This window comes from Lissotriton helveticus, chromosome 4_1, assembly GCF_964261635.1.
Source record: "Lissotriton helveticus chromosome 4_1, aLisHel1.1, whole genome shotgun sequence".
Classification (NCBI taxonomy): Eukaryota; Metazoa; Chordata; class Amphibia; order Caudata; family Salamandridae; genus Lissotriton; species Lissotriton helveticus.
Genome location: NC_136063.1, coordinates 75030080 through 75054475, shown reverse-complemented (window position 1 = coordinate 75054475; position 24396 = coordinate 75030080). Strand labels below are relative to the sequence as shown.

The 24396-nt window shown below is 46.9% G+C and overlaps 1 protein-coding gene across 1 annotated transcript in view; it reads right to left on the bottom strand.

Moving 5' to 3' along the window:
- Positions 1-369: 369 nt before the first annotated feature.
- Positions 370-24396, bottom strand: part of LOC144828340 (riboflavin transporter 2-like) — a 150934-nt gene continuing 126907 nt past the window's right edge. Inside the window, exons 3-4 of the mRNA XM_078686462.1 lie at positions 17861-17984; positions 370-1845 (exon numbers count right to left, since the gene is read on the bottom strand). Coding sequence (XP_078542588.1) covers positions 1633-1845; positions 17861-17984 — 337 coding nt within the window. The 3' untranslated portion in view covers positions 370-1632. The remainder of the gene's footprint in view (positions 1846-17860; positions 17985-24396) is intronic.

Genomic DNA, 24396 nt, shown 5'->3' with positions numbered 1-24396 from the left:
TTTGCAATGTTTGGAGACTAAAAATGTAGTAATAGTGTTTCAGTGGTAAGGACCATACCCCTCCTTCATTTTCTCACAGGTTCTACAGATCATGTTCAATATTCACTATGGAGAAGTTCAGGCCTCGAGCAGCGACACCTCCATTCTGAAAGTTATTGGTGGACACGTTTGCCAAATCATTCCAGAGCGCTCCATCACGCAAGCAACACCGAGGTGTAGGATTGTGGGTCTTTCGCAGAAGAGGAGTCTCAAAATTATGGCGACACAGAGTCGGTCAGGGGGAATGGTATTAGTCAGACATTATAACTACATATATTCATGACTGAAGCAAGTATGGCCGGTTTGATGTAAATGTAAATGTAAATGTAAATGTAAATGTAAATGTAAATGTAGTATACTTGTAAAGCGCACAGCTGCCCCAGCAACGGGGCGTCCCGGCGCTGTATAACTCTGGGGAACCCGTCCTGGCTTTCCCTGTGGGATGGTCCCTTGCTGGGAGTCCCCAAGGTGGAGCCAGGCATCCCCGGAATTGGTGGGGCCGTTGTGGAGATTAGGCAAGCTAATGCCCAGAGTTGCCGAGTGGAACCCCTGATTAGAGTAAGCACCGAAGCGAGAATTATCGAGTCCGCTGACCAAGGTCCACGACCCTGCCGCGTCGGGAATTGAACCCTGGTCCCAGGCCGACTTCTGCTCTCAGGCCTGCCGCCTCTAACCAGTGAGCCACACTACTCCAGGGAGGGAAGGAGAACAGAGAGTTTACAAGGGCTCAATTTTCAGTAGTGGAAGATGAATGCAAACTATTTTGAAATTAGTGTAGAGAATATCTATAAACAATAGTGGCTTCTTTTATTGCTCTTGTAAAATCTTAATAAAATGCATTTGGCAAAGGTCTGAGGTCTTCGCTGGGTCAGATTCTAACATCTGCTAAGGTTTCTTATCTATGTATCATAATACCATCGCCTGCATCAAATCATAAACTTGTATATAATAACTTGTGTGCAACCATACAGGTTCATTCCTATAAGATATGTCACCACATCCTGTCCTCTTTCACCTTCGCCTCTAGCTGTCACATTGTGTCTGGTTCTTCTTGGATCTTACTTCTGTTGATCAGTTCATGCCCTTCCCGTCTCATTCTTTCACATCCAACTTGAACTCCAGTTCCTGTCCTGCAGCTGGTGTGATACTGTCTTAAACCCTCCATGAATGTTACGTCTTGATTGACAGCTGTCATTCCTTGTCATCCTTAGTCATGGAACCCCATGGGCAACTTGGAAAAATTAGATTGCCCATCCTCAGAACACCATTGATTCTGGGCAACTGGTGGTGCATTGACCCCACCCCTCACACCAGGTCATCTTTAGATACACTTTTATGGTTGGAAGTGGCTCTTACATCAATTGCCCCCTCCGCACGGCATGCCTTCGTTAGGTCTGCATTTGTGGTGGGAAGCGGGCAGTACATTCATTTTGCACCCACCGCCTTGACATTTCTGCCTTACATCTGCATTCATGGTAGGAGCTGGTGTTCCAATGTCTTTGCCAAACCTGCCATGTTAGTCTCAGATCTGCTTTAAGGCAGCAGTGAACCCACAGTTTTTTCTCCAGTCTCTTGGCGGTCTTCGATCTTCCTTCAAAGTGGGCAGTTGGTGTCACAGGGGTCTCCCGACTGAAAGAGGCTGTAAACACTGACCAATGGGAACATGATGAGGGCGCCAATCATGGAGCCCAACTGTACTACCGCTCCACACCAGACGAGGGCGCTGTGCCCCTCATCCCTCAGGATAAGACCAATCATCACCTTTACATAGGACAGGGTGCCAACAAACAAGACCCACGCCAGGACCTGTGGGGAAGTCAGGAATTGTATGTTTAGTTTACAAAGGACTCAAAAGAAGGACGAATTTAGGGGCATATTATCAAGGAACGGCATTATAATTATTACCGCTAAAACAGCGATAATGGGCTTGATAATATGCCATAGAGAATTCCAATAGAAGCGGCGATAATTTTAATGCCGTTCCTTGATAATATGCCCCTTAGAGAATAACAGAAATGTATACTAAAAGCTTCACACAAAAAAAGAAAAGAGAGTGAGAGCTACACAGAAAACTACAGAAGAGATGCGAAGTGTAAAATATAGACAGTTACAGGAAAAGAGACAAAGACGAAGTGAGACAAAGCTACCCCAAAAGAGAGAGGGAGATACGAAGGTAAAGGGACAGACGGATGCAGAAAGGAGAATGCACAAAGCTACAGACAGAGCAAAGTGCACAGGTACATATGAAGAGAGGGTGGAACAGATACAGATAAAGAAGAACATTCATTTGCAATGTTATTACGTTTTTATTATATATTTTAAACAAAACCTTCAACACATATTTGACATAATATAAAACATATATGAAAGTTCAGAACAAATCATAATAGGATAAATACTAGGTGAAGAAGTTGTATTAGGAGGAGCAATAAAGTAATGTAAACAATCATTAACCAGGCTTTGAAGGAATGTTGTATGGTAATGTGAAGCATTACAAGTAAATGGCACGGGAATGGATATCTATTGCGTGGAAACAAAGAACTGTAGAATAATATTAATTAAGGTGAAAAGGTCAGGTGACAGTTGAAGTTTCAAGCCGGGCATAAACATCCACGTAGGTTCAGCCGCGGTCCGTGTAGGCAACAGCGGTGGTGCGGTGAGGCCTCATTGGGATATTTTGAAAGACGATGCAGAGGGAAAATTAAGTAAATGATTAATTTTCCCTCTGCATCGTCCTTCGAAACCCCTCCCAATGCGGTCCCACTGCCCCACCGCTGTTACCTGCATGGACCGTGGCTGCGTAGGTTAATGACTGCCCAACGCCTATCCATGCTGCTGCCTAGGTAAAACACTATACATTTTCAAAAAATTGCTAAGACATTTTAATAGCTTTGCAATGTCGTGTGTGCCCCTAAAGGTTCAAGCTCAGACAGCTGGATAAATAAACAAAATGATCATGGCAGCCTGGAGGGCAAGCACTGTTTTTTTGTGGAAGTACACAACTTCTGCCCAATCAAAACATGTACTCCTCACTCCCAAATTGTGGGCGGAGCCAAACCCCCTCTCTAGTGATGCTCACATAATTGTCTGACAACCGCTGCGCTGTCAAGGCAGACCATAAAAATGACAGAGTGACTGATTTCATTAGAGGGGAAGGACAGTAAAACTGCAAATGCTTGATCAAAGGTGAGAGCCGAATGCTACAAAAACAGTGGCCTTGAAAAACTCTCCTAAAATATGGGACAAACAGCAGATAAAACAAAGAATCTGCAAATGTAGAGCAAGAGCGGCTGCTTCGGAACTCCTAGGGGATGTTCTACCAAGAACCCTCAAGAAGGGGCCGATGTAAGGACTGAAATCTCAAAAATTAGACACAGTATCAATGGCCAAATATTTTTAATGTCTGCCAACTCTAAGGTATTTAATATGCAGGTTTAACTTACTCCTTTGATATGGAACATCAGCCTCAAAATCTTTAGAGTAAATTTGTTTAGTTAAAAACTATTTTCTGGTCACACAGCATACAAGAAGTTGGGAGAATGTCCCAGCAGAGGGCAGGAAAGATCACAATTGGCCCCTGAACATTTCCCAGAATTCAGTTTCCCTCTGCTTGCATCATGTGATAATGAGCCTTCCCTAGAAGACACAATTGATCTTAATGATGTAACCAGTGAGCGACCTTCTTATGCATCAAACGGTTTGTCGCTGAATCCAAGCATAGGGTAGCAGGCACTCCTCCCCATCCCCAGGGCCCAGCCCCATGACCCCATGTGGGGATCACCTTTGCAATAAAAGCTGATAATAAAGCAGTAAAGCTAAACTTACCATAAAGAGTATTAAACCCGCTCTGGGACCAAGCGATGGCAGCAGACCTGATAGAACCTCCCCGAAGAGGGCTAAGTTACAATCATTTAGGATTCAAAATCAGGCTAAATGTGTATATGTGTTGGACCTTTGCAGCTCCAATAATTCAAACAACCATTCCTCTTAGATGGGCCCCGTTTAATAGCTCTCATCTGATAACAAGCATTGGCAAAGGCAATAGGTCTCGCCTTTCTCATATTGGCTTTGGTAATGCTTTTCGCCCATGCTGTGCAGCATGGGTAAATAGAAAGCATCTTTTTTGCCAATGCTTTGCAACATCAGCAAAAAAAACAGATGCAATGGCACACTATGTACATGAACTCATACATCTCTTGCCATCATGCAGCTGATCATTCAGTACGCGTCTGGATGCATAATGACTTATGCACATCCGCACATCACACTTATGCACACATCAACTGAATTACACAGTGGGCATTTTATTTACTGATCGAAGGTGGCAGACACAATTTTATTCTGCAAATACAAGAACTCATTTTTTTGTGCAAAAGTGCGTTTCTTAAAGCGCGTGGCCAGGCAACACTGGACCCTAGCAACACCAGACCTCCCCCCTACCAATCACCAGCAATGCAATAAGATCAACGTCCAGCTTAGTGATTCTCTTTCTATAAAAGACAAGAACTTTATTACACAGAAAACACAGAAATCAAGAACACATACACTAATGCACGAATATATGGTTTATGGTTGGAAGCCAACGTGCTTCAGGGGCCTCTTGTACCAACAGTTCCCCTTGTATCTGTGGCCCTCTTTCTGGTGGCTGGCTGTAGTTTTTCTTGCATATGGTACAGTTCACTATGGTGGGTTCTTGACTCATAATGAGGTTTACTCTGGCATGCCGGTGATTACTGGAGCTTATTCTTGAGTGCAACAGCAACACACCCGCAGATGCTGGTTCTTCAACGCGAGGGTCGCCATGCGCTATGTTCAGCGTGTAGTGCATCAAGGTGATGACCTTGATTCTTCACGTGATGCCCCAGGTTACCTCTCTGGTCACATGGTCTTCTAGACTGGTCCTGATCTAAAGGCACACTTGGACAGTGATGCGGTCAAACAGTCCACTTGTCGGGCACGCTGGCCACCAGCAGGCATTTATCGCAGTTTGGATCAGACCTACCACTTGGGCACACAGCTACAGGTGCCTCGGTAGCTACAATTTGGCTATCTGATAAGGATCACACTGCCAGGTTGGTGGTTCTGTTAATGCAGCTGATTAGAGAGTCTCTGTTGGATAGACCCAAAGCCAGGACAAATACGGTCCCCTGCAGGGTTGATACTTCCTTCCCTTGCTCACAGGCAGGATGTCTTGGCACCCAGGTCAGTCCAGTAGTTCCTTCTTCAGATCAGACTCCAGGCATTGCTCCCCCACCTCTGGGGAGTGAGTTGTCAGTGCAATACCAAACCTTGGCCGTAGAGTAGTTACTGAATACTTTGTAGATTACCCCCTTTTCGGTAGAAGAGACCACAACAACGAACAACGATGGGTCTTGGGCTGCCATCTTTATACTAATTTCATAGATGAAGGATGTGTACAACAATTCTGCTTTATTGGAGCCAGTCTGGATCGGTTCCTGTATCATGTGTCCTCTCCGGTCCAGACCTGGCCTTTGACTGGAATGCTACTCTCCCAATGAGCACAGTCTCTCAGAGGAGTGCCCACCACAGAAATACAAAGAGTTGTGCAGCTGTTCCAAGTATCATGCATCAGGCTTTGGATGAGCACATTTCAGTGTGATAGGCCGCATCGACGCACTGAAATGCCAAGTCATGCATAATAGGCATAGCGCTTGCCTCGGCTGTCAAGCCTTAGCGCTGCAAATTCCGAATGCTGACAGTGATACTAAAACTGGTGGCAGCACGCCGTGGCAGGCATGCTGCTCTCTGCAGGCTTGGAGGCTGGCTGAGCTGAGCTGCTACAATGTAACTATGGGCTGGATTCCAAAGACTGCGAAACAGCAACTTGATTATATTCACTTGCATCAGGAGAGACAGTCCAAGTACAGGACTGCCCTCAGACAATATAAAACAAGTATAAAAAATACCCAGGCATCCTTTTTTGAGAGAATTTTTTTAGCTGCTGCCAACTCGGCCAAAGAAACATACCACATAGTACGTCTCCTGACCAAAACCCCAGTCCCCCCCCCCCCCTATGCCAGATCCGTCCGGCACGAGATGCAATCAGCTAGCTGAGTTTTTCTCCACAAAAATTCTTAACATTCTTAATTCACTCCCCCCACCCATCCCCCCCATGCCTCCCACCACCCCCCTCTCCGGGTCAAATGCCCCTTGCCTCCAATCCTTCGGTCAGATTACCATCGAACTTTGCTTGTCCACTCTGCAATCAGTCAAGAGTGGGGCTCCATCTGACCCAGCCCCTATGAGTAAACTTAAACTTGTCGCTCCTACGATTGTTCCTGCCGTCACCAGTCTCATCAACACCTCACTGGCACTCGGCATAGTCCCAGACAACTGGAAAAAAGCCACAGTCAGGGCACTTTTAAAAAAACCTCACCTTGACCCCCTGGATCCATCAAACTTCAGACCCATCTCCCTCCTCCCCGCCATCAGCAAGGTGGCCGAGCGCATCGTCAACCACCAACTGTCTCTCTTCCTGGAGTCCAATAAACTTCTGCGCCCCTCTCAGACGGGGTTCAGACCAGGTCAGGGAACAGACACTGCCCTACTTGCCTTGGTCGAGGAGGCAAGAACCATCATAGATCGAGGGGGATCAGTGGCAGTGATCCTCCTCGATCTGAGTGCCACCTTCGACACAGTAGGCCATGCGATCCTTATCCATCGGCTCAGCATGGTAGGTGTGTCTGGTAATGCCCTGTCCTGGATCAAGTCCTTCCTGGAAGGGAGAACATTCCAAGTGTCTGACGGCACGGTCCAATCGAAAGCACTCCCGCTTCAGTGTGGGGTCCCCCAGGGCTCATCCCTGAGCCCCACACTTTTTAACGTATACATGTCCCCGCTAGAAGACATCACATCACCATTCGGCATAAAAACAGTTATGTATGCCGATGATACACAACTAGTGGTGTCCATCAACCAATCTAACAAATGCCTAGACAACCTGGCAGCCTGCCTGGAAAACATCTTCCAGTGGATGTGCGATTCACGCCTGAAACTGAACGGGGAGAAGTCTGAGATCCTCTTCCTGGGTAACCCCCGCAATCTACCGCCATCCCTCATATGGCCAGACTGCATGGGCCCTCCTCCCACCCCCAAATCAGAAGTCAAGAGTCTTGGTATCTGGCTAGACCAAGACCTAAACTTCAAATCTCAGGCCAGGAAAACGGCAGGTACATGCATTGGCCTCATCAAAACAGCGAGGAAGATCCTCCATCTAATCCCCTTCCAATCTAGGAAGCTGCTCATGCAGGGCCTAGTAAACTCCAAATTGGACTATGGGAACGTCCTTTACTTGGGAGCCCCCGCCTCGGTCATTCATAGACTACAATGTGCCCAAAATGCGGCGGCCAGAATCTTAACAGGGACCGAGTCAAAATGCTCAGCAAAACCAGCCCTCAAAAGCCTGCACTGGCTTCCAGTGCAACAAAGGATTATCTTTAAGACCCTCTGCATCTCACACAAGATAATGCACGGCAGAGGCCCACCGGTCCTGAGCACTCTCGTCAAACCCCATCAGTCCAATAGGCAACTGAGATCAGACGCCCTCTCCCTGGCCAGCACCCCCAGAATCCACAAGACCCGTTCTGGAGGAAGATTGTTCTCATACAACGCCCCAAAATTATGGAACTCCCTGCCAATTTCCATCCGTAGAGAACCCAATCTACTGGCCTTCCGTAGACAACTCAAAACATGGCTCTTCCCTTAGTTTTCCTCCCCCTCTGGATACATAGGTCGATCAACAGCGCTGGGACGCCCTAGGGTAGCTACGCGCTCTATAAATCCGCTTCCAAATTCCAAATTCCACAGTGGCCAATGGCTACTACCGAGACAATAGCCAGGTGTCTGGTCTTTGGATAGTTTTGTGACACAGAGACTTCAATAGGAGGACATCCTGCTGGCTCCTGCGTTGGCGCGAGCTGGTGGCTCGGTTCATGATGAGAAGTTGTGTGGGAGGCTGCGGCAATGGCAGCGCTGCTCACACTGCCGCACAGTAAATTAAAAAAATCAACAATATTGATCCCCGCGACCGAACGGACCTGGACCCAACCGCATGGACCAAGGTGACCACTGGAGCCCAGAGGACAGCACACCCCTAAGCTGCAGTCTGAAGATTCTTTAGTAGTATGGGGCTCTTCCTGATAGATTGGGCTGTAAACGCCTTTTGCCTGCAGCTGCCGTTAGATAGGTGGCGGGTGGTGCAGGGAGAAGCCTGCAGTCTCTGTTGTTGGGGAAAATAATCCTTAGAAGGGGCACAGATTCTTGTATCTCTCCTCTGTGAGAAGGGGTTATAAATAGCTGGGTGCAGCCTGCTCAAACTCAGAGCTTCCAAGGTCTCAGACTCCTTATGTGTGACATTTTCATAATTTCAGTGTAATTATGAGTGACATTCAACAACTATGAGTGACACTTTCTCACAAGCAAAATCAAGCAATAACACATATATTTGAGTAATTGCAGCCATCTGAGCAGCGATAAACTCTAAGAATATCTTAAAACTGCTGCAAAGCACCAGCATTGGAAGGGCACTCCAGTGGTCAGCATGAAGCCAAGAATTAATTTTAAAACTCTTTTGACCGTCCACAGGCCTGCTGGAATGAAGGCTGGGGTCACTTGTTGACCCTTTCCCTACCACGTTCCTGGCGGAAACTTATGGTTGGACAACCCGCATCTGGTTCACATACAAGTCTTCAAACATCAGAATCACAGGGGCCCATCAGTGGGCATGGGGGCCCCAGGCGGTGAAATGTTTCAAGCACCCTGACTTCAGAACTGAACCCAGGCTCCATTCCTGCAGGAAACTCTTGAACGACAAACTCATAAACACAGACTTCTGTTGAGGACACACGACTACAACTGCAGTAAATTACAAATACCAAGCTGTAGTACGTTTTCAGACTTGCTATGTCCTTAACCCCTTCGACGCTCATGACGAGCTGGGCTCGTCATGAGGTAGCCTCCTCGCACGCTCATGACGAGCCCAGCTCGTCATGAATAATGGGTTTTTGAAAATCCCAGCGCAGGAAGGGAAAATGTGCCGCAAGGATGCGGTTAATTGCACTTCGCATTGTTAATATGGCGACATATCTTGCTTAATAGAAAGTTCCAAGTAAATAAATAACTTTCCGGTTGAAAGAACGTGGAGAGGCACATACGACCCGCCATTTGCTATTTTGTTCTGACGTTTGACTGCACCGTGGACTGCTCCGCCACCTCTCTTCTTTCTCTGTGAGCAACTACTATTCGGAGTCAGATGGGTTGACATTTTACTTACAACCACTCCATTTTCCTCAGAGCTGCTTTGTCTTGTATGGTCCTTTATAGTACATACTGTCAATAATCTAGGTGAACTTCACATTAGTACCAGGGGGCACCTTATCTTTGAAGTTTTATAGTACATAGCAATGTTGTTGGATGACATCTCAGTACACAGAGTTGTTTTGATTTTTTGCTTTGCTTGTTCACATTTTCCTTAGTGTTTTTAACATTTATAATGCATCTCTTTCAGCGCCTCAGTTTCCTTTATATCTGCAACATTTACCTTCAAGAAACACATGTTCCCTTACATCTGTTTTTCTCTCTTTTTTTTTTTAAATAGCAGGGCCTCCGTCCTCATATCCATCCCCTAGACCTCCCCATTCTTCCACAGTGGCTGGAGGGTTCCCATCTCCAGGGCCTCCATCCATGTTGTGCAGTTCTTAATAGGACACCAACCAGGCAATAAAAGGAGGGCCGGTATTGCAACACTTCAGCTGTAACACCAGGGCTTTAAGTGGTGCGAAAAAACTGGGGGTCTCTCAAAGGGGCGTGGCCAATGTAATTAAGGGCGTGGCTTAAAACACGTAAGCTAAAAATCTGTGCTTAGCATTGTATGCCACCTGACTTGTATTTTGCTATTTCTGTCATTGAATCCAGATATATGACACAACAAGTAACATCACACCTACAACAAGGCAGGACTATTGGCTTTATCAATGGTTGTTAGTTGCATACGATAAATAAGCAGCTACTATGTCTTGTATATAATATTGAAAAGTCTTCTACTGAAAGCCCTGGTGACACCACGACAATGTTGCTGCTCCTGAGTTTCAAAAAGAGAAGGGAAATCCAGAGAGAAAATGACTCTTTAAAGGATTTCCCTTCCCCTACAATGCTCACTTTGCGTGAGCTCATGCCGTAGTGAGCAGTGAGCAGTGTGAGCAGCGCACATCGATGTGCCTGCTGTCACTGCAGTAAGGAAAACAAACATTGGCATAGCCAATAAGTCTCGCTTCAGGGACCTTATAGGTATTTAGCAATGCAGCACAATTGTCCTGGGAGCTACACCATCTACTGTTACTTCACGTGCCGTAAACTGGACACTAGCATAAGAGTCTAGCAAACAACATTTTTTTACATATTAAAAATCGCCAACTGAAACAAACGGAAATGATGAGACACCAACAATCCGCTTAATTATGCTAGTGAAAACACATCGCATTTCCTTTTTCCAGTTCGTTATGTGGCCAAACACACATTTGGTAGTAAGTAGCAGGTATACCCCAACTGCATGGTATTTAGTAAATATCAAAGGAATCTCTATTGGGCCGCCAACTATAGGGGTCGTACTGAGATAGAGAATATACAAAGGCATCAAAATAAAAAAAAGCTGAAAAAGTGGCATCCATAAGCTAATTGTAATGCACATTGTTGGACTTGGCCCTTTTTGGCAGGTTCACCCCTAAACTTTTTACCTCAAGTTCTGACATGGTGTTGGTGGTTTTAGGCCTCTAGGCACTTTAGCACTGTTGTCTAGTAGTGCCCCACTGTCAGAACCATTGCAAAGTGAACTTAGTAAATGTAGGACATATCATACACACGTTACCATGCAAAATGAAAATAATAATAGACTGCTGCATAGAATATCTGTGCAATGCAGTCAAAAAAAGTACATACATATGTAAGTCAGATTCAGAGAGGACTATATTAATTCTATATCATGCTTTGCAATATTTTAGCTTTCTCCCACTGGAAACTTGCACTGCCCAATAAAAGTTAATGTTTACATATTCTCCCACGTTCCATTAAAACTCTCCCACATTGTTGTACCAAAATACATTTAAGCCTTCCTTATATATATATACATGAGGGCATACATTGCTCATGTGCGTGCTTATATTTGATGAATCCCGGTTCATTGCCATTAAAGAGAGGCATAGTAGTCTTGCTATGTTCCTATCTCGGACAATATTATTACACAATTGTATCCAAACCCAGGATGGCTCCTAAAGCCTCTAATTCCTCCTACTGGTGGTGTATGCCGCAGTTGTGGAAAGGAAATAATTCCGTTTGTTGTTTAACCCTCACACACCCTATTGGTGTCATGCTTTATCATCGGGTTCACCCAGACTCCTAAAGGTCTGCGTGGGCTCGACCATCTTTCAGGGAGCTCTTAAGAGATGTAGGCCAGGGGGATTTAAAGATTAAAAATCCTACTACCGCCCCAGGTATCCCTTTATTAGAGGGGATGTAGTGGATATTAAAAAATGGTAAAAAACGGGTCTTGGTTATGGTCCTAAGACCCTACACTTTTGCCAACATGTTTCAGCCCACACAAAAAGGACAAAAATTGGCCTGGGGCTTTCTTCAGGGCACAAAAAAGAGTTCCCTCCCTGGTTTATTTAAGGCAAATTTTGTTGACCTATCAATTGATTTTTGAAGGTACAGATAGCTGTCACCTTCATGAACACCATACATTATAGATGTTTGAATGACAAAAATTAAACACTTTTTATCACAGTGAGTATAATACTTATCCTCCTTTCTTCTGTAATAGAAAAATTCCACCCAATTTGCGGGAAAATTGCATGTCTCGGGGTCGAGAAAGGGTAGGCTTGTAGTCAATTGTACATTACAGGTCCTGCCCGGTGGAATACCTAATCAGTATCTGCACTCCCCGGCACCATACATTTCAGAATAAACAGACTCAAGGAAGAAATGTTGCTAAAATGCAAAAGACCCACTCAGTAACCAAGAATAACTCCGCGACCCTGTCTGCCTCTGACACTTCTGGAAAGTTAGGGAAGGATTAGCAGAACAAGCTGCTTTCACTCCCATGGGATCCCCGAGAGCAAAGGAGATGTAGCAGTGCTTTAAATGGAAAAAATTAAGTGCAGGTACTCACCAAATTAAGATATGGAGTAGGGGGTGGGGGTTCGGGGCGGGGCTACAGGGGCGGGGCTACAGGGGCGGGGCTACTGGCAGTGCTATGGGACCCGGCCTGGGGCACACATTTAATTTAGCTCAGATGTAATTGGTATAGGTCATACATAATGTACACATAAAAATCACCTTCCTTCCTAGTTCACTAAAGGCAGTATTGTAACCCTGAGAGCAAAAACTCATCTCAATGCTGTGATTTAAGCTTATGCACCAAGGTGAAATGCTTCCATGGGACTTATGCAAAGGCTTTTAAGCCCAAGCTATACTTTGTGGTTCGGCTTTGACTAGGCTCTCCTTGTTAATTTGTTGGTTCTCCCACTTCCCAGAGCCCCTGCATTTTACCCAAGAGAAAACTGCTTCTAAAAAACAAAATACAGTCATGATGAAACTGCGGAGAAAGCAGATCTGCACAGGAGAGAAAGTGGCCAGCACTTGCTGCATGCAGACTCTTTCACGTGCGCTTTATGGGCAGAGTGTGGTAATTCAAGGCTTGCAGCTATATATCTGATGCTGGACCCTGCTGACAATACGCACTCATGCAAGACACACCCGCAGGGAGATAGAAGCACTGGTGCGCGCAGACTGGACATTCAATACGTGTTTTAGAAAATGCTCATGTTCGCCGACATCCACATTATTAAGCTTGATTCACACCCACTCTGCTTCTGTGTCACTATCTACACCTTCGCCCTCAGTCTGGCTCCAAACAAGTGTGGCCCTACTCTGCTCTGCGAGCAGTAAGCCTTCTAGATTTCACGCTGAGTCAGGAGACATGGCTGTTAGAAAGCCCTGCTCACACACCTACTGTGCTATTGATTCCAAGGAGCCTGAGTGGACCCTGTGTCAATAATGGCAGTGTGACTCCGGCACCTCCCAAACTCCCTGCCAGCCCTGAATAAATGCATACGGGCCGGGCCGCAGCTCAATTAGCACCTTGAAAGGATAAATTAGCTCTCGATTATCAGAGTGCTACAACAAAACGGTCCAACTCGCCTTCTCTGTCGCGCTTCTTTTTGTAAATGCCAAATTTCAGAGCTTGAATTGCTGCCCCATGAGTACTGGTACTCTCTTTGGACAAGGAGAAGTTCTGGGACTCAAACGCAGAAAATTTAGAAGTGCTGGTACTAAGTACCGGTGAGTACCGGCCCATTTAAAGCACTGACATGCAGGTCCGGCTCTTCCCCGCCTACCCCGCCCCCTCCTCCAACGGCGGGACTGCAGAGCCTGAAAGGCAACAATAGAGGAACAGAGCAGCCTCCAGCAACTGTCGTCTGGAACAGGAAAGCAATGCCTAGTTGCAATGTAAACCCAGAAAATAAATACATTTAACCTGTGAGGGGGCGCTGGGGTGAAGTTACCATAATCAAGCAGTCCATGGTCTAAAATGCAAAAACAGCATCCGAGACAGGAGAGCAATGCCTCGTTAAAATGTAAACACGAGGTCTAGCCTTAAAGCATAATATAAACAATGCATCTGCCAAAGAGGAGCTGTGCCTCCTTTAAGCCCTCACCCAAAGGGAATAAAATGAGTGCGCACAAATCCACGTCAATTGAAGTTCATGGAAATTAACATGTAGCTGTAGCGGTCGCCTGGGAGGATCTAGCCCAACAAAAGGCGGGAGTAATTAGACACGAGAAACGAAACAGAAGCATGCATCTCTAAAAGGCACAAACAGGAACAAATGAAAAAAGAGGAGGGCTTTCAAGCCACAATATAAATTACATCATGCCTCGCAGAGCAGCGCATACGGGCTGCCTAAAGTTTCAACCTAAAAACGGACCGCCTGTGCCAGGGCACAAAACAGAGATCGATTCCAGGCTCCCTTTAAACTGTTGAAAGAGGCACGAATTCCGCCGTGGTGCGGGCGAATTAATGAGTGGGCGGGGTCGGACCTCCTCACACGCTCACTGTGACATTGGGGGCCGTCCGACGCATGAAATGGGTTAGAAAACTGCCAGTGCTCAGCACCGGTGAGACCCGGCCCTCTTAAAGCCCTGCGTAACACACAGAGCATGTGGCCGATGGAGCGTGCGCTAAACCGCTATTTCTTATAATTTATAAACCAACATTTGATTAGCAGCAGAGTGAGAGTCAGATTATACATATCAGGGCACTGTCTTACTTTGTGCCTGGCCACAAAGACTCCTGTGGCAAACGCGCAAAAAGCCTGTCTCCTCCTACCTCACTTTGGCGTCTACTGTTCTTCCCTCCCTTCTAGGAGATGTCATATGCTGTCAAGGGAAAGTATCCTCTCCCTCATCTTGTACTCTGGCCCAGGTTTTGGGCTTCTATTATGGAACCAGGGACCTGCATCCCTTTCGCATGGACACTGCTAATCCTAGCACATACACACATGTACAGCCCTCCAGATCCCTGGTTCATCGTGAGCAGTGGAAGCTTTTAGATGTCCGGGCAGCTAGGCGTGCATTCATGTCTCACAGGTAGAAGGCCTGTTACCATAATTCATGTAACACAGCGTGCTGCCCCACCGCACTACATGCTTGAAACCCACGAAAGGGATCGAGGACCTCTGTCACTATGATGGTACCCTTATACGCCCGTCCCGGTTCAGAACAAGGGGCCTGAATCACAGAACTAACTCCTAAACTTACTACCATTTACTCATTTTAGTATTCACAGAAGGCACTTACTCAAGTAAGTGCCTTCTGTGAATACAAAGATGAGTAAGTGCCATCTGTGAATACCAAATGAGTAAGTGCCTTCTGTGAATGCCAAAATGGTAGTAAGTTTAGGATTTTGTCTTGAGTTAGTTCTGTAAATCGGGCTCAGAGTCCAGAACCAATCGTTGTCACCGGACAGGCCTAGGTCAAAACACTCACATGGGCTTAGAGTACAGAATGACCCAAAATCAAAAACCAGGATCACAGATATATGCAGTTCCGGGGCCACTAAAGTGCACCGTGCCTGGGACTTTCTCAAACCAGCAGCTGTTAAGGCCCTTTATGGATTGGAAGTGCTGTCCTTGATGAAAGGGTTGTTAAAATTCTTCCTGGATTGGAAGTGCTGTCCATGCCTTTCCTGGATTAGAGTGCTGTCAATGCCCTTCATGATCTGAAAGTGCTAATAATACAGGAAGTGCTGGTAATACCCTCAATGTCTCCATGGCTTGCAAGTTCTGTTAATGCCCTCTAATATTTGGATGTTCTGTTAATGATCATCATGTATTAGAAATGCTGTTAATGTCGTATATAGATTGCAAGTGCTGTTAATACAATAAATTGATTGAAAGTGCAGTTTAGTCTTTCCTGGATTGGAAGTGCTGAAACCTACCTTTATGGAGAGATGTATAATTTATTTGTGCTCCAGAAGTCCTTAGTCCTGCATACGTTTCTCACCACTAGAGCAGTGGGTCTCTGCAGACAGCACACTCATCAGGGCTAGATGGGTGCTCTGGGGCCACCTAAGACATGAGAGCCATGCCAGAAGGTGCCCTATGGAGTTAAATATGTGCTTGTCAACTGTGCTTTGTGGGTCCAGGGCCCTTTTCCATAATCCCCTGTAGTGCTAGAGGGGTGCCAGGTGGCCCTTACAGTGAGGATGCTATGTGCGGTGAGATGTGTGCTATGTAGACACCTGGGGCCCGATTCACAGAACTAATCAGAGAAAAAATCCTAAACTTACTACTTTTGGTATTCACAGAAGGCATTTATTAGTAGTAAAGTTAAGATTTTGTCTTAAGTCTGTCTTAAGTCAAATTTAAGTGAACCTTAAGACAAAATCCTAACTTTACTACTACTAAATGCCTTCTCTGAATATCAAAAGTAGTAAGTTTAGGATTTTGCCTCAGATTAGTTCTGTGAATCTGCCCCCTGTAGTGCTAGAGGAGTGCCAGGTGGCCCTTATAGTGAGGATTCTCTGTGAGGTAAGATGTGCGCTCTGTAGTCAGCTGTAGTGTCGAAGGTGGGTGCGGTACATCAATACTGTGACCCAAGTATATGGGTAGCTTTACTAATATTTCATGCAAGGAAACTCAGCAAGGCAACTTTGCGTGAAAGCACATATCTGCTGAGATATGGCTCACTTCTGCTCTCTCCAAGTGCTGGCACACTGTGTGCTGTGTAGTGCCAACGAGGGCACCCTTGGGCCTGCTACACGGGTGCATGAGTTACAGGCGGGATAGTTTTAGTGCACAAACACAAACCGAAGAGGCAAGTTCTTCTTCCTATGCATGATTTCATATGGCTGGGTCCAAACTGGAATGGCATGGTGAGCAAAAAAACGATGGATTTAGGCCCAGATCTCTGTACTGGGGTGAATGTATGACATTGTTCTGCATTCTGTCCATCAAGAGTTGTTTTTGCATTTGTTGACGGGTATGCTCAGACGTGAGTCCCGTGCTCTCCATGCCACTGGAATCAAGCTATCCTGGCTGATGAGGGCTGAAAGCCCGAAACCGGTCCCAGGATGCTTGTTTCCAGTCCAGGGAGGATCTGGCCTGGCAGTTGGGGCTGGACTGTTCCCATGGGGCACAGGGTCAAGACTGATTTGCATATGGCTGGGTTCCAACTGGAATGGCATGGTGAGCAAAAAAACGATGGATTTAGGCCCAGATCTCTGTACTGGGGTGAATGTATGACATTGTTCTGCATTCTGTCCATCAAGTGTTGTTTGCATTTGTCACCCCGAGTGGGACGGGTATGCTCAGACGTGAGTCCCGTGCTCTCCATGCCACTGGAATCAAGCTATCCTGGCTGATGAGGGCTGAAAGCCCAAAACCAGTCTTAGGATGCTTGTTTCCGGTCCAGGGAAGGCATGGCTTGGCAGTTCGGGCTGGACTGTTCCCATGGGGCACAGGGTCAAGAATGATTTGCATATGGCTAAATTCAAACTGGAATGGCATGGTGAGCAAAACACGATGCATTTAGGCCCAGATCTCTGTACTGGGGTGAATGTATGACATTGTTCTGCATTCTGGCCATCAACTGTTGTTTTTGCATGATGCAGAAATGCTTCACGCATGGAAAGAGGAAGACCTTAGTGAATATGCCCCTTAGTTTCAAAATATGGCCTACAGAATATCTCCCCACTGGAGTTATTAATAGAGAATCTGCAACCAATTATGCTATATTTGTGAAAATAGTATTTATGTCAGGTGATATTTTTGTTATTAATATTCTTGTGCGGAGCATTAGAGGGGTGCCCGGTGGGGTTTCAGGAGACGATGCTCTGTTGGGTCAGACATTGCTGTGGGACCCTTTCAGGCTCCAAGCTGTGACAGTGGCTCCTGTAGAGAATGAACTCTCTGGGTCCACTTTTGGGGTCAGAGGTGCAGCCGAGGCGCGTATAGAGAGGGGTTAGATGTGTGCTCTTGAGCGCCTTCTGAAACTGATGTGCCCATGTAGCTTCAATAGGGGAGCACTTTGGGGTTGGATGTGAGCAGTGGATCCACTGTGGAGTGGTGGCTTCTGTGAAGAAGAGGGTCTTTGGACTTAGAAGTGGTTCAGGTGACCCCTTTAGCGAAAATAAGTGTATGTTCGAGGGGGTGAGATGTGTGCCTGGTCGTCTCGGCTCTCTATGGCTAGTTGTGTGCTCTTGGGCCCTCTGTGGTGTCGGAGGTGTACAGACTGGACCCATACTTACGATGAGCACAACGCCTCCATGGTGGTGGCGCAGAGGTGGGCACGGGCTCAGCACTGCCATGGCCATGATGTAACAGCCGATGCCTGTTCCAGCTGCGGTCAGGGCGCCCATCATTTTCAGTGATCTGTAAGAGACGAGACACAGACTCAGAGAGCCGCAGTACCAAGAAGGATACAGTAAAAGCCACAGACCTGGTGAGCATCTGCGCAAAGGAGCCAACTATAACAACCATAGACCCAGCGAGGAGCTGTGCCAAGGAGCCAACAATAACAAACATAGACCCAGTGTAGCTGTGCCAAGGAGCCAACCATATCAAACACAGACCCCGCGAGGAGCTGTGCCAAGTAGCCAACAATAACAAGCACAGACCCAGCGAGGAGTTGTGCAAAGGAGCCAACAATAACAAGCACGGACCCAGCGAGGAGCTGTGCCAAGGAGCAAACCATATCAAAGACCCCGCGAGGAGCAGTGCCAAGGAGCCAAAAATAACAAGCACGGACCCAGCGAGGAGCTGTGCAAAGGAGCAAACAATAACAGACATAGACCCAGGGTAGCTGTGCCAAGGAGCAAACCATATCAAAGACCCAGTGAGGAGCTGTGCCAAGGAGCCAACAATAACAAACATAGACCCAGTGTAGCTGTGCCAAGGAGCCAACAATAACAACCATAGGCCCAGCAAGGAGCTGTGCCAGGAGCCAACAATACCAACCATAGACCCAGCGAGGAGCTGTGCCAAGGAGCCAACAATAACAAACCCCGAGGGGAGCAGTGCCAAGGAGCCAACAATAACAAACAGAGACTCAGGGAGGAGTTGTACCAAGGTGCCAATAATAACAACTATAGACCCAGTGAGGAGCTGTGCCAAGGAGCCAACAATAACAAACCCCGAGGGGAGCAGTGCCAAGGAGCCAACAATAACAAGCGCAGACCCAGTAAGGGACTGTGCCAAGGAGCCAACAATAACAAACAGAGACTCAGGGAGGAGTTGTACCAAGGTGCCAATAATAACAACTATAGACCCAGTGAGGAGCTGTGCCAAGGAGCCAACAATAACAACCATAAACCCAGCGAGGAGCTGTGCCAAGGAGCCAACAATACCAGCCATTAGCTCAGCGAGGAGCTGTGTCAAACAACCAACAATAACAAGCAGAGACCCAGCAAGGGGCTGTGCCAAGGAGTCAACAATAACAAGCACAGACCCAGCGAGTGGCTGTGCCAAGGAGCCAACATAAACACACATAGAACATGGGATGAGCTGTGAAAAGGAGCCACAAATAACAGTCATATACCCAGTGTAGCTGTGTCAAGGAGCCAACCGTATCAAACAAAGACCCAGCGAGGAGCTGTGCAAAGGAGCCAACAATAACAAATATAAACCCAGCGAGGAGCTGTGTCAAGCAACCGTCATTAACCACTATAGTCCCAGCGGGGAGCTGTACAAGGAAGCCAACTAACAAACATAGACTCAGGGAGGAGTTGTGCCAAGGAGCCAATAATAACAGCCATAGACTCAGTGAAGAGCTGTGCCAAGGAACCAACAATAACAACCATAGACCCTGAGAGGAGCTGTGCCAAGGAGCCAACACTAAGAGTCACGGACCAAGCGAGGAGCTGTGCCAAGGAGCCAACAATAACAACCATAGACCCAGTTGAGAGCTGTGTCAAGGAGCCAAAAATAACAAACCCCGAGGGGAGCTGTGCCAAGGAGCCACCAATAACAACCATAGACCCAGAGAGGAGCTGTGCAAAGGAGCCTACAATAACAACCATAGACCCAGCGAGCAGCTGTCCCAAGGATTCAACAATAACAACCATAGACCCAGTTGAGAGCTGTGTCAAGGAGCCAACAATAACAATCATAGACCCAGTTGAGAGCTGTGCCAAGGAGTCAACAACAACAAACATAGACTCAACGAGGAGCTGTGCCAAGGAGCCAACAATAACAAGCATAGACCCAGCGAGGAATTGTGCCAAGGAGACAACAATAGCAAGTACAGACCCAGCCAGGAACTGTGCCAAGGAGCCAACAAGAACAAACACAGACTCAGTGAAGAGCTGTGCCAAGCTGCCAACAATAACAACCATAGACCCAATGAGGAGTTGTGTCAGGGAGCCAACCAGAACAAACACAGACCCAGTGAGGTGCTGTGCCAAGGAGTCAACAATAACAAACATTGGCCCAGCGAGGAGCTGTGCCAAGAAGCCCGCACTACTAGCCATAGACCCAGTGAACAGCATCGAACAGGAGCCTACTGTAATGTTGTATGGCGTTTTAGATTCCGAATGAATTTCCCCCGATTCATGCCCTTATATAGGTACAATCCACGTTGCTCTTATATAGGCACAGAAATCAAGCCCTTATTTAGGCATCCGTTCATCTACGTCACAATGATTTCTTGGAAAACTAGACTCTTTAGCAGAAGGGACTTCCCCTAGCCTGGATACTGATTTCTCCAAGAAACTTATTATTATGCATGACCAACTATTCTTTAGGGGTTCATCCATGACGTTCATATGCCCGACTTTACGTCAAAGCTGGCATTCTTAAACACCTTCAAGGTATAAATATACCTTCATTTGCTATGGCAAAGCACGGTGTGGTTCGGTGCAGTTCGACTACCTACTTGCCTTGTGGTTCGGTGCAGTTCGACTACCTACTTGCCCGATTCAGCTCGCTACAGCAAGTGCCGAAGGAAGCCGACTCTCCAGCTGATGCACTGAAAAGAAGCGAGAATCCAGCTCCAGTGTTTCTGACTCCCCTTGCGGGTCCGAGTCAGAGATACCAACCTCCTTCATTCTAAGATATGGAGCTGATTCAAACCTAGAGAAACCTTTGGCAATTCTTGGCAGAACTAAAACTAATGCTAAACAATACTTACTTCTTCCCTCGTACTAGACCTAGGTTACGTACATTGGGGTTGGCGTATTTTAGAAGCACCAGTTGAGTATTTTTGCCTGTGTTATTATGTATGTATTTTTATATGGCTTAGAAATCATACAATGCTATTACAGTATTATTTTATAATACTATTCTCGCTGTACGTATTATACTTTGCATTCTGCCTAACGATTGTAGCAGTTCACCTCTCTTGCATGAGAAAGAAGACTGTTCAATAAATCCTCTTATTGAAACGCCCCTCTCTCGATTTCTGTGCAACTCTGTAGAAACGAAGCATGCACGATTGACTGAGTGAACTAGTTATCTGTTGTTTCTACGACTACGATATTTTCCAGTCCTAGGGAAACAAAGTTGTCATGTTTATGTGGTTGTCAGAAACTAATCCCTTCTTGTGTATTCGAGAAAGTTTCTAGTGGCCTCTGAGCTAGTTGGCACTCACATTAAGTTTAGTATATTCGATAGAGACCTTCTGACCTAAGTCCTACGTCACATCTATAGGATATATTATTCCAATGCGCAGAGCCTATTGGGAATATAGGAACTGCACTTCAGTAACAAATACCTAGTCAGTAGTGGTCCTGAGCCCATGGTAATAGCTACAGGTCCAATGAGCAGAGGAATCAGGGAGCTCATGATACCAACCACAGACCCACTGAACAGGGATGCCAAGGAGTCCACAGTCACAACCACAGACCCAGTGAGCAGTAAAGCCTACCATACCACCATCTACTGGTCTTGTAATTACTTTTTTAATCCGACCAGGGAGTCCATCATTAAATCGTTTGCTCGGAGATCCCTCAGTCAGTTTTAATTATTTTCTCTGCACCCTTCTTTTGATCCCGCACTGTTTTTTTATTTGTCTGTTATGTCTCCCCCTCTATATTGCTCCACCTCCAGCGTTGGTTAGTGCGGAGGTGTGTTAGCAGCCCTATGAAGAAGCACGCTACATATTTCTGTGGGCGAGGGCAGTATTTAAAACTTGTGTGTTTTTTCCTCTATATCACAGCAACATAATTGGTGCAGCCCCATTTCTAGGTGTGTGTAAAGTTGTATTTTAGGAGGTCGGAATGGGGCATTTCCTTCTACCCCTTATCTACTGTGTGGGTAAAGCTCATGATACCAAACACAGACCCACTGAACAGAGATGCCAAGGAGTTCACAGTAACAACCACAGACCCAGTGAGCTGTGGTGCCAAGAAGCCCACAGTACAACCACAGACCCAGTAAGCTGTGGTGCACAGGAGCCCACAGTAACAGCCATAGACCCAGTGAGCTGTGGTGCCAAGGAGCAGGGAGCTCACAGTAAAAACCACAGACCCTGTGAGCTGTAGTGCCAAAGAGGCTACAGCAACAGTCATAGACCCAGTGAGCTTTCATGCCAAGGAGCCCACAGTAGCAACCAGTGCACCAGTGAGCTGTTGCGCCAAAGAGCCCATAGTAATAACCACAGACCCAGTGAGCTGTGGTGCCAAGGAGCCCACAGTACAACCACAGACCCAGTGAGCTGTGGTGCCAAGGAGCCCACAGTACAACCACAGATCCAGTAAGCTGTGGTGCCAAGGAGCCCACAGTAACAACCACAGACCCAGTTAGCTGTGGTGCCAAGGAGCCCACAGTAACAACCATAGACCCAGTAAGCTGTGGTGCAAGGAGTCCATAGTAACAGAAGCCTGCAGTACAACCACAGACACAGTAAGTTGTTGTGCCAAGGAGCCCACAGACACAACCATCAATCCCTCCTGCTGGAGCCCCCCACCTCAAAACAGGTAGGCTACATGAACCTCCCTGGAAGGAAGCGCAACAAGAACCTGGAACTCCCTCTGAAATGCGTAGGACCCCTGTCGTGATTCAAAATCCTTCTTTTCAAAAGACCTTTATCTGTGACTACAGTCGCCTACACACTCCCAAATTACTCTTCGGTTTGACTTTGTCTAATTTTCTTGCCTCATGTGTTTCAATTTATTTATTTATTTATTTATTTATTTTAACGACTTGTAGAGCGCCTGGTGACCCGAAGGCATCCCCGCGCTGTAATGATTTTGATATCCAGATGAGATGGAGGAGAAAAAAAGAAAAGAAAAGGGGGGGACGTTATTTCGGAAATAGAAGTGTTTTCAATTTTTTTCTGAAAATAAGATAGCTGGGTTCCAGTCTGAGGGTACGGGGGAGTGAGTTCCATCCGGTGGAAGCTTTCACAGAGAAGCGTCGGCCTCCAGTGCGTGTCTTTTTAAATTTGGGGATGTTGGCTAGATGTTCATTCTCGGACCGCAGGGATCTGGGAGCTATATAAGGAGTTACCAGGTCGCTGAGAATCGGAGGGCCACCTCCATTAATCAGTTTGTAAGCCGTGCACATGGCTTTGAATTCCACCCTTTGACGCACCGGGAGCCAGTGCAGGGCTTTGATGGCAGGTTTAGCTGACACTCTGGAGGGAAGGTTCATGAGTAGTCGGGCTGCAGCGTTCTGTGTTCGTTGTATTTTAGCCAAGGTGGCCTCTGGGGCACCCAGGTAAACCATGTTACTGTAGTCCAACCGTGACAGTATTAGCCCTTGGACTAGGAGTTTTCTGGAGGTGGGCGGGAGTAGGGGAAGAATCTTGCGGGTGGTGCGCATAAGCCCAAAACAGGTTCCTGCAGTTTTGGCCGCTTGTGTTTTCATTGAGAGCTCGGGTTCTAGCCAGACTCCTAGGGTCTTAATTTCTTTTTTCGGGGTGGGAATTTCCCCGAACACGTCTGGCCAGGCTGATGGGGGGATGGTCACCCATTGCTTTCCCATGAGCATCACTTCGGTCTTCGACCCGTTTAATTTGAGTGATGATTCACACATCCAGCCATAGATTTTCGTAAGGCAATTTGCCAAATTGTCTGGGTGGTCGTCTAGTTGGGATAGGGAGACGATCAGCTGTGTGTCATCCGCGTAACTCACTATTTTGATGCCGAGGGGTGTCACCACGTCTTCAAGGGGGGCCATATAAGCATTAAAAAGCGTAGGGCTTAGAGATGATCCCTGGGGGACCCCGCTCGTGAGGGGGAGGGTGGACGAGTGGTGATTGCTGTCCCATACCTGGAATGTGCGCCCGGCAAGGAAGGACTCTATCCACCTGAGCGCCATCCCGGTGAGCCCTGCTGCCGCCAGCCGTTGGAGAAGGACACGATGGTTGACTGTGTCGAAGGCTGCACTAAGATCCAGGAGGATCACTGCCACTGACCCTCCTGAATCCAAAAGGCGCCTTGCCTCCTCGATAACGGCCAGAAGGGCGGTATCAGTGCCATGACCCGGGCGAAACCCAGTTTGGGATTGCCGTAAGATGTTATTTGCCTCGAGAAACTGAGACAATTGTCCGTTGACCAATTTCTCGGCTACCTTGCTGATGCCAGGGAGGAGTGAGATTGGCCGGTAGTTTGCCATGTCTGCTGGGTCTAGCTGGGGTTTTTTAAGGAGTGCTTTCACGACTGCGCTCTTCCAGCTATCGGGGACAGATCCTTGGGCAAGCGAGCTGTTAATAAGCTCTGTGATCGTGGGAACTATGACAGGGGCTACGGTTTTGAGGAGTCTAATTGGTGCGGGATCCAGAGCTGATCCGCTTTTCATTTTGGCCAAGGTTGCATCTACCTCGTTGCAGGTTACTGCCCTAAAT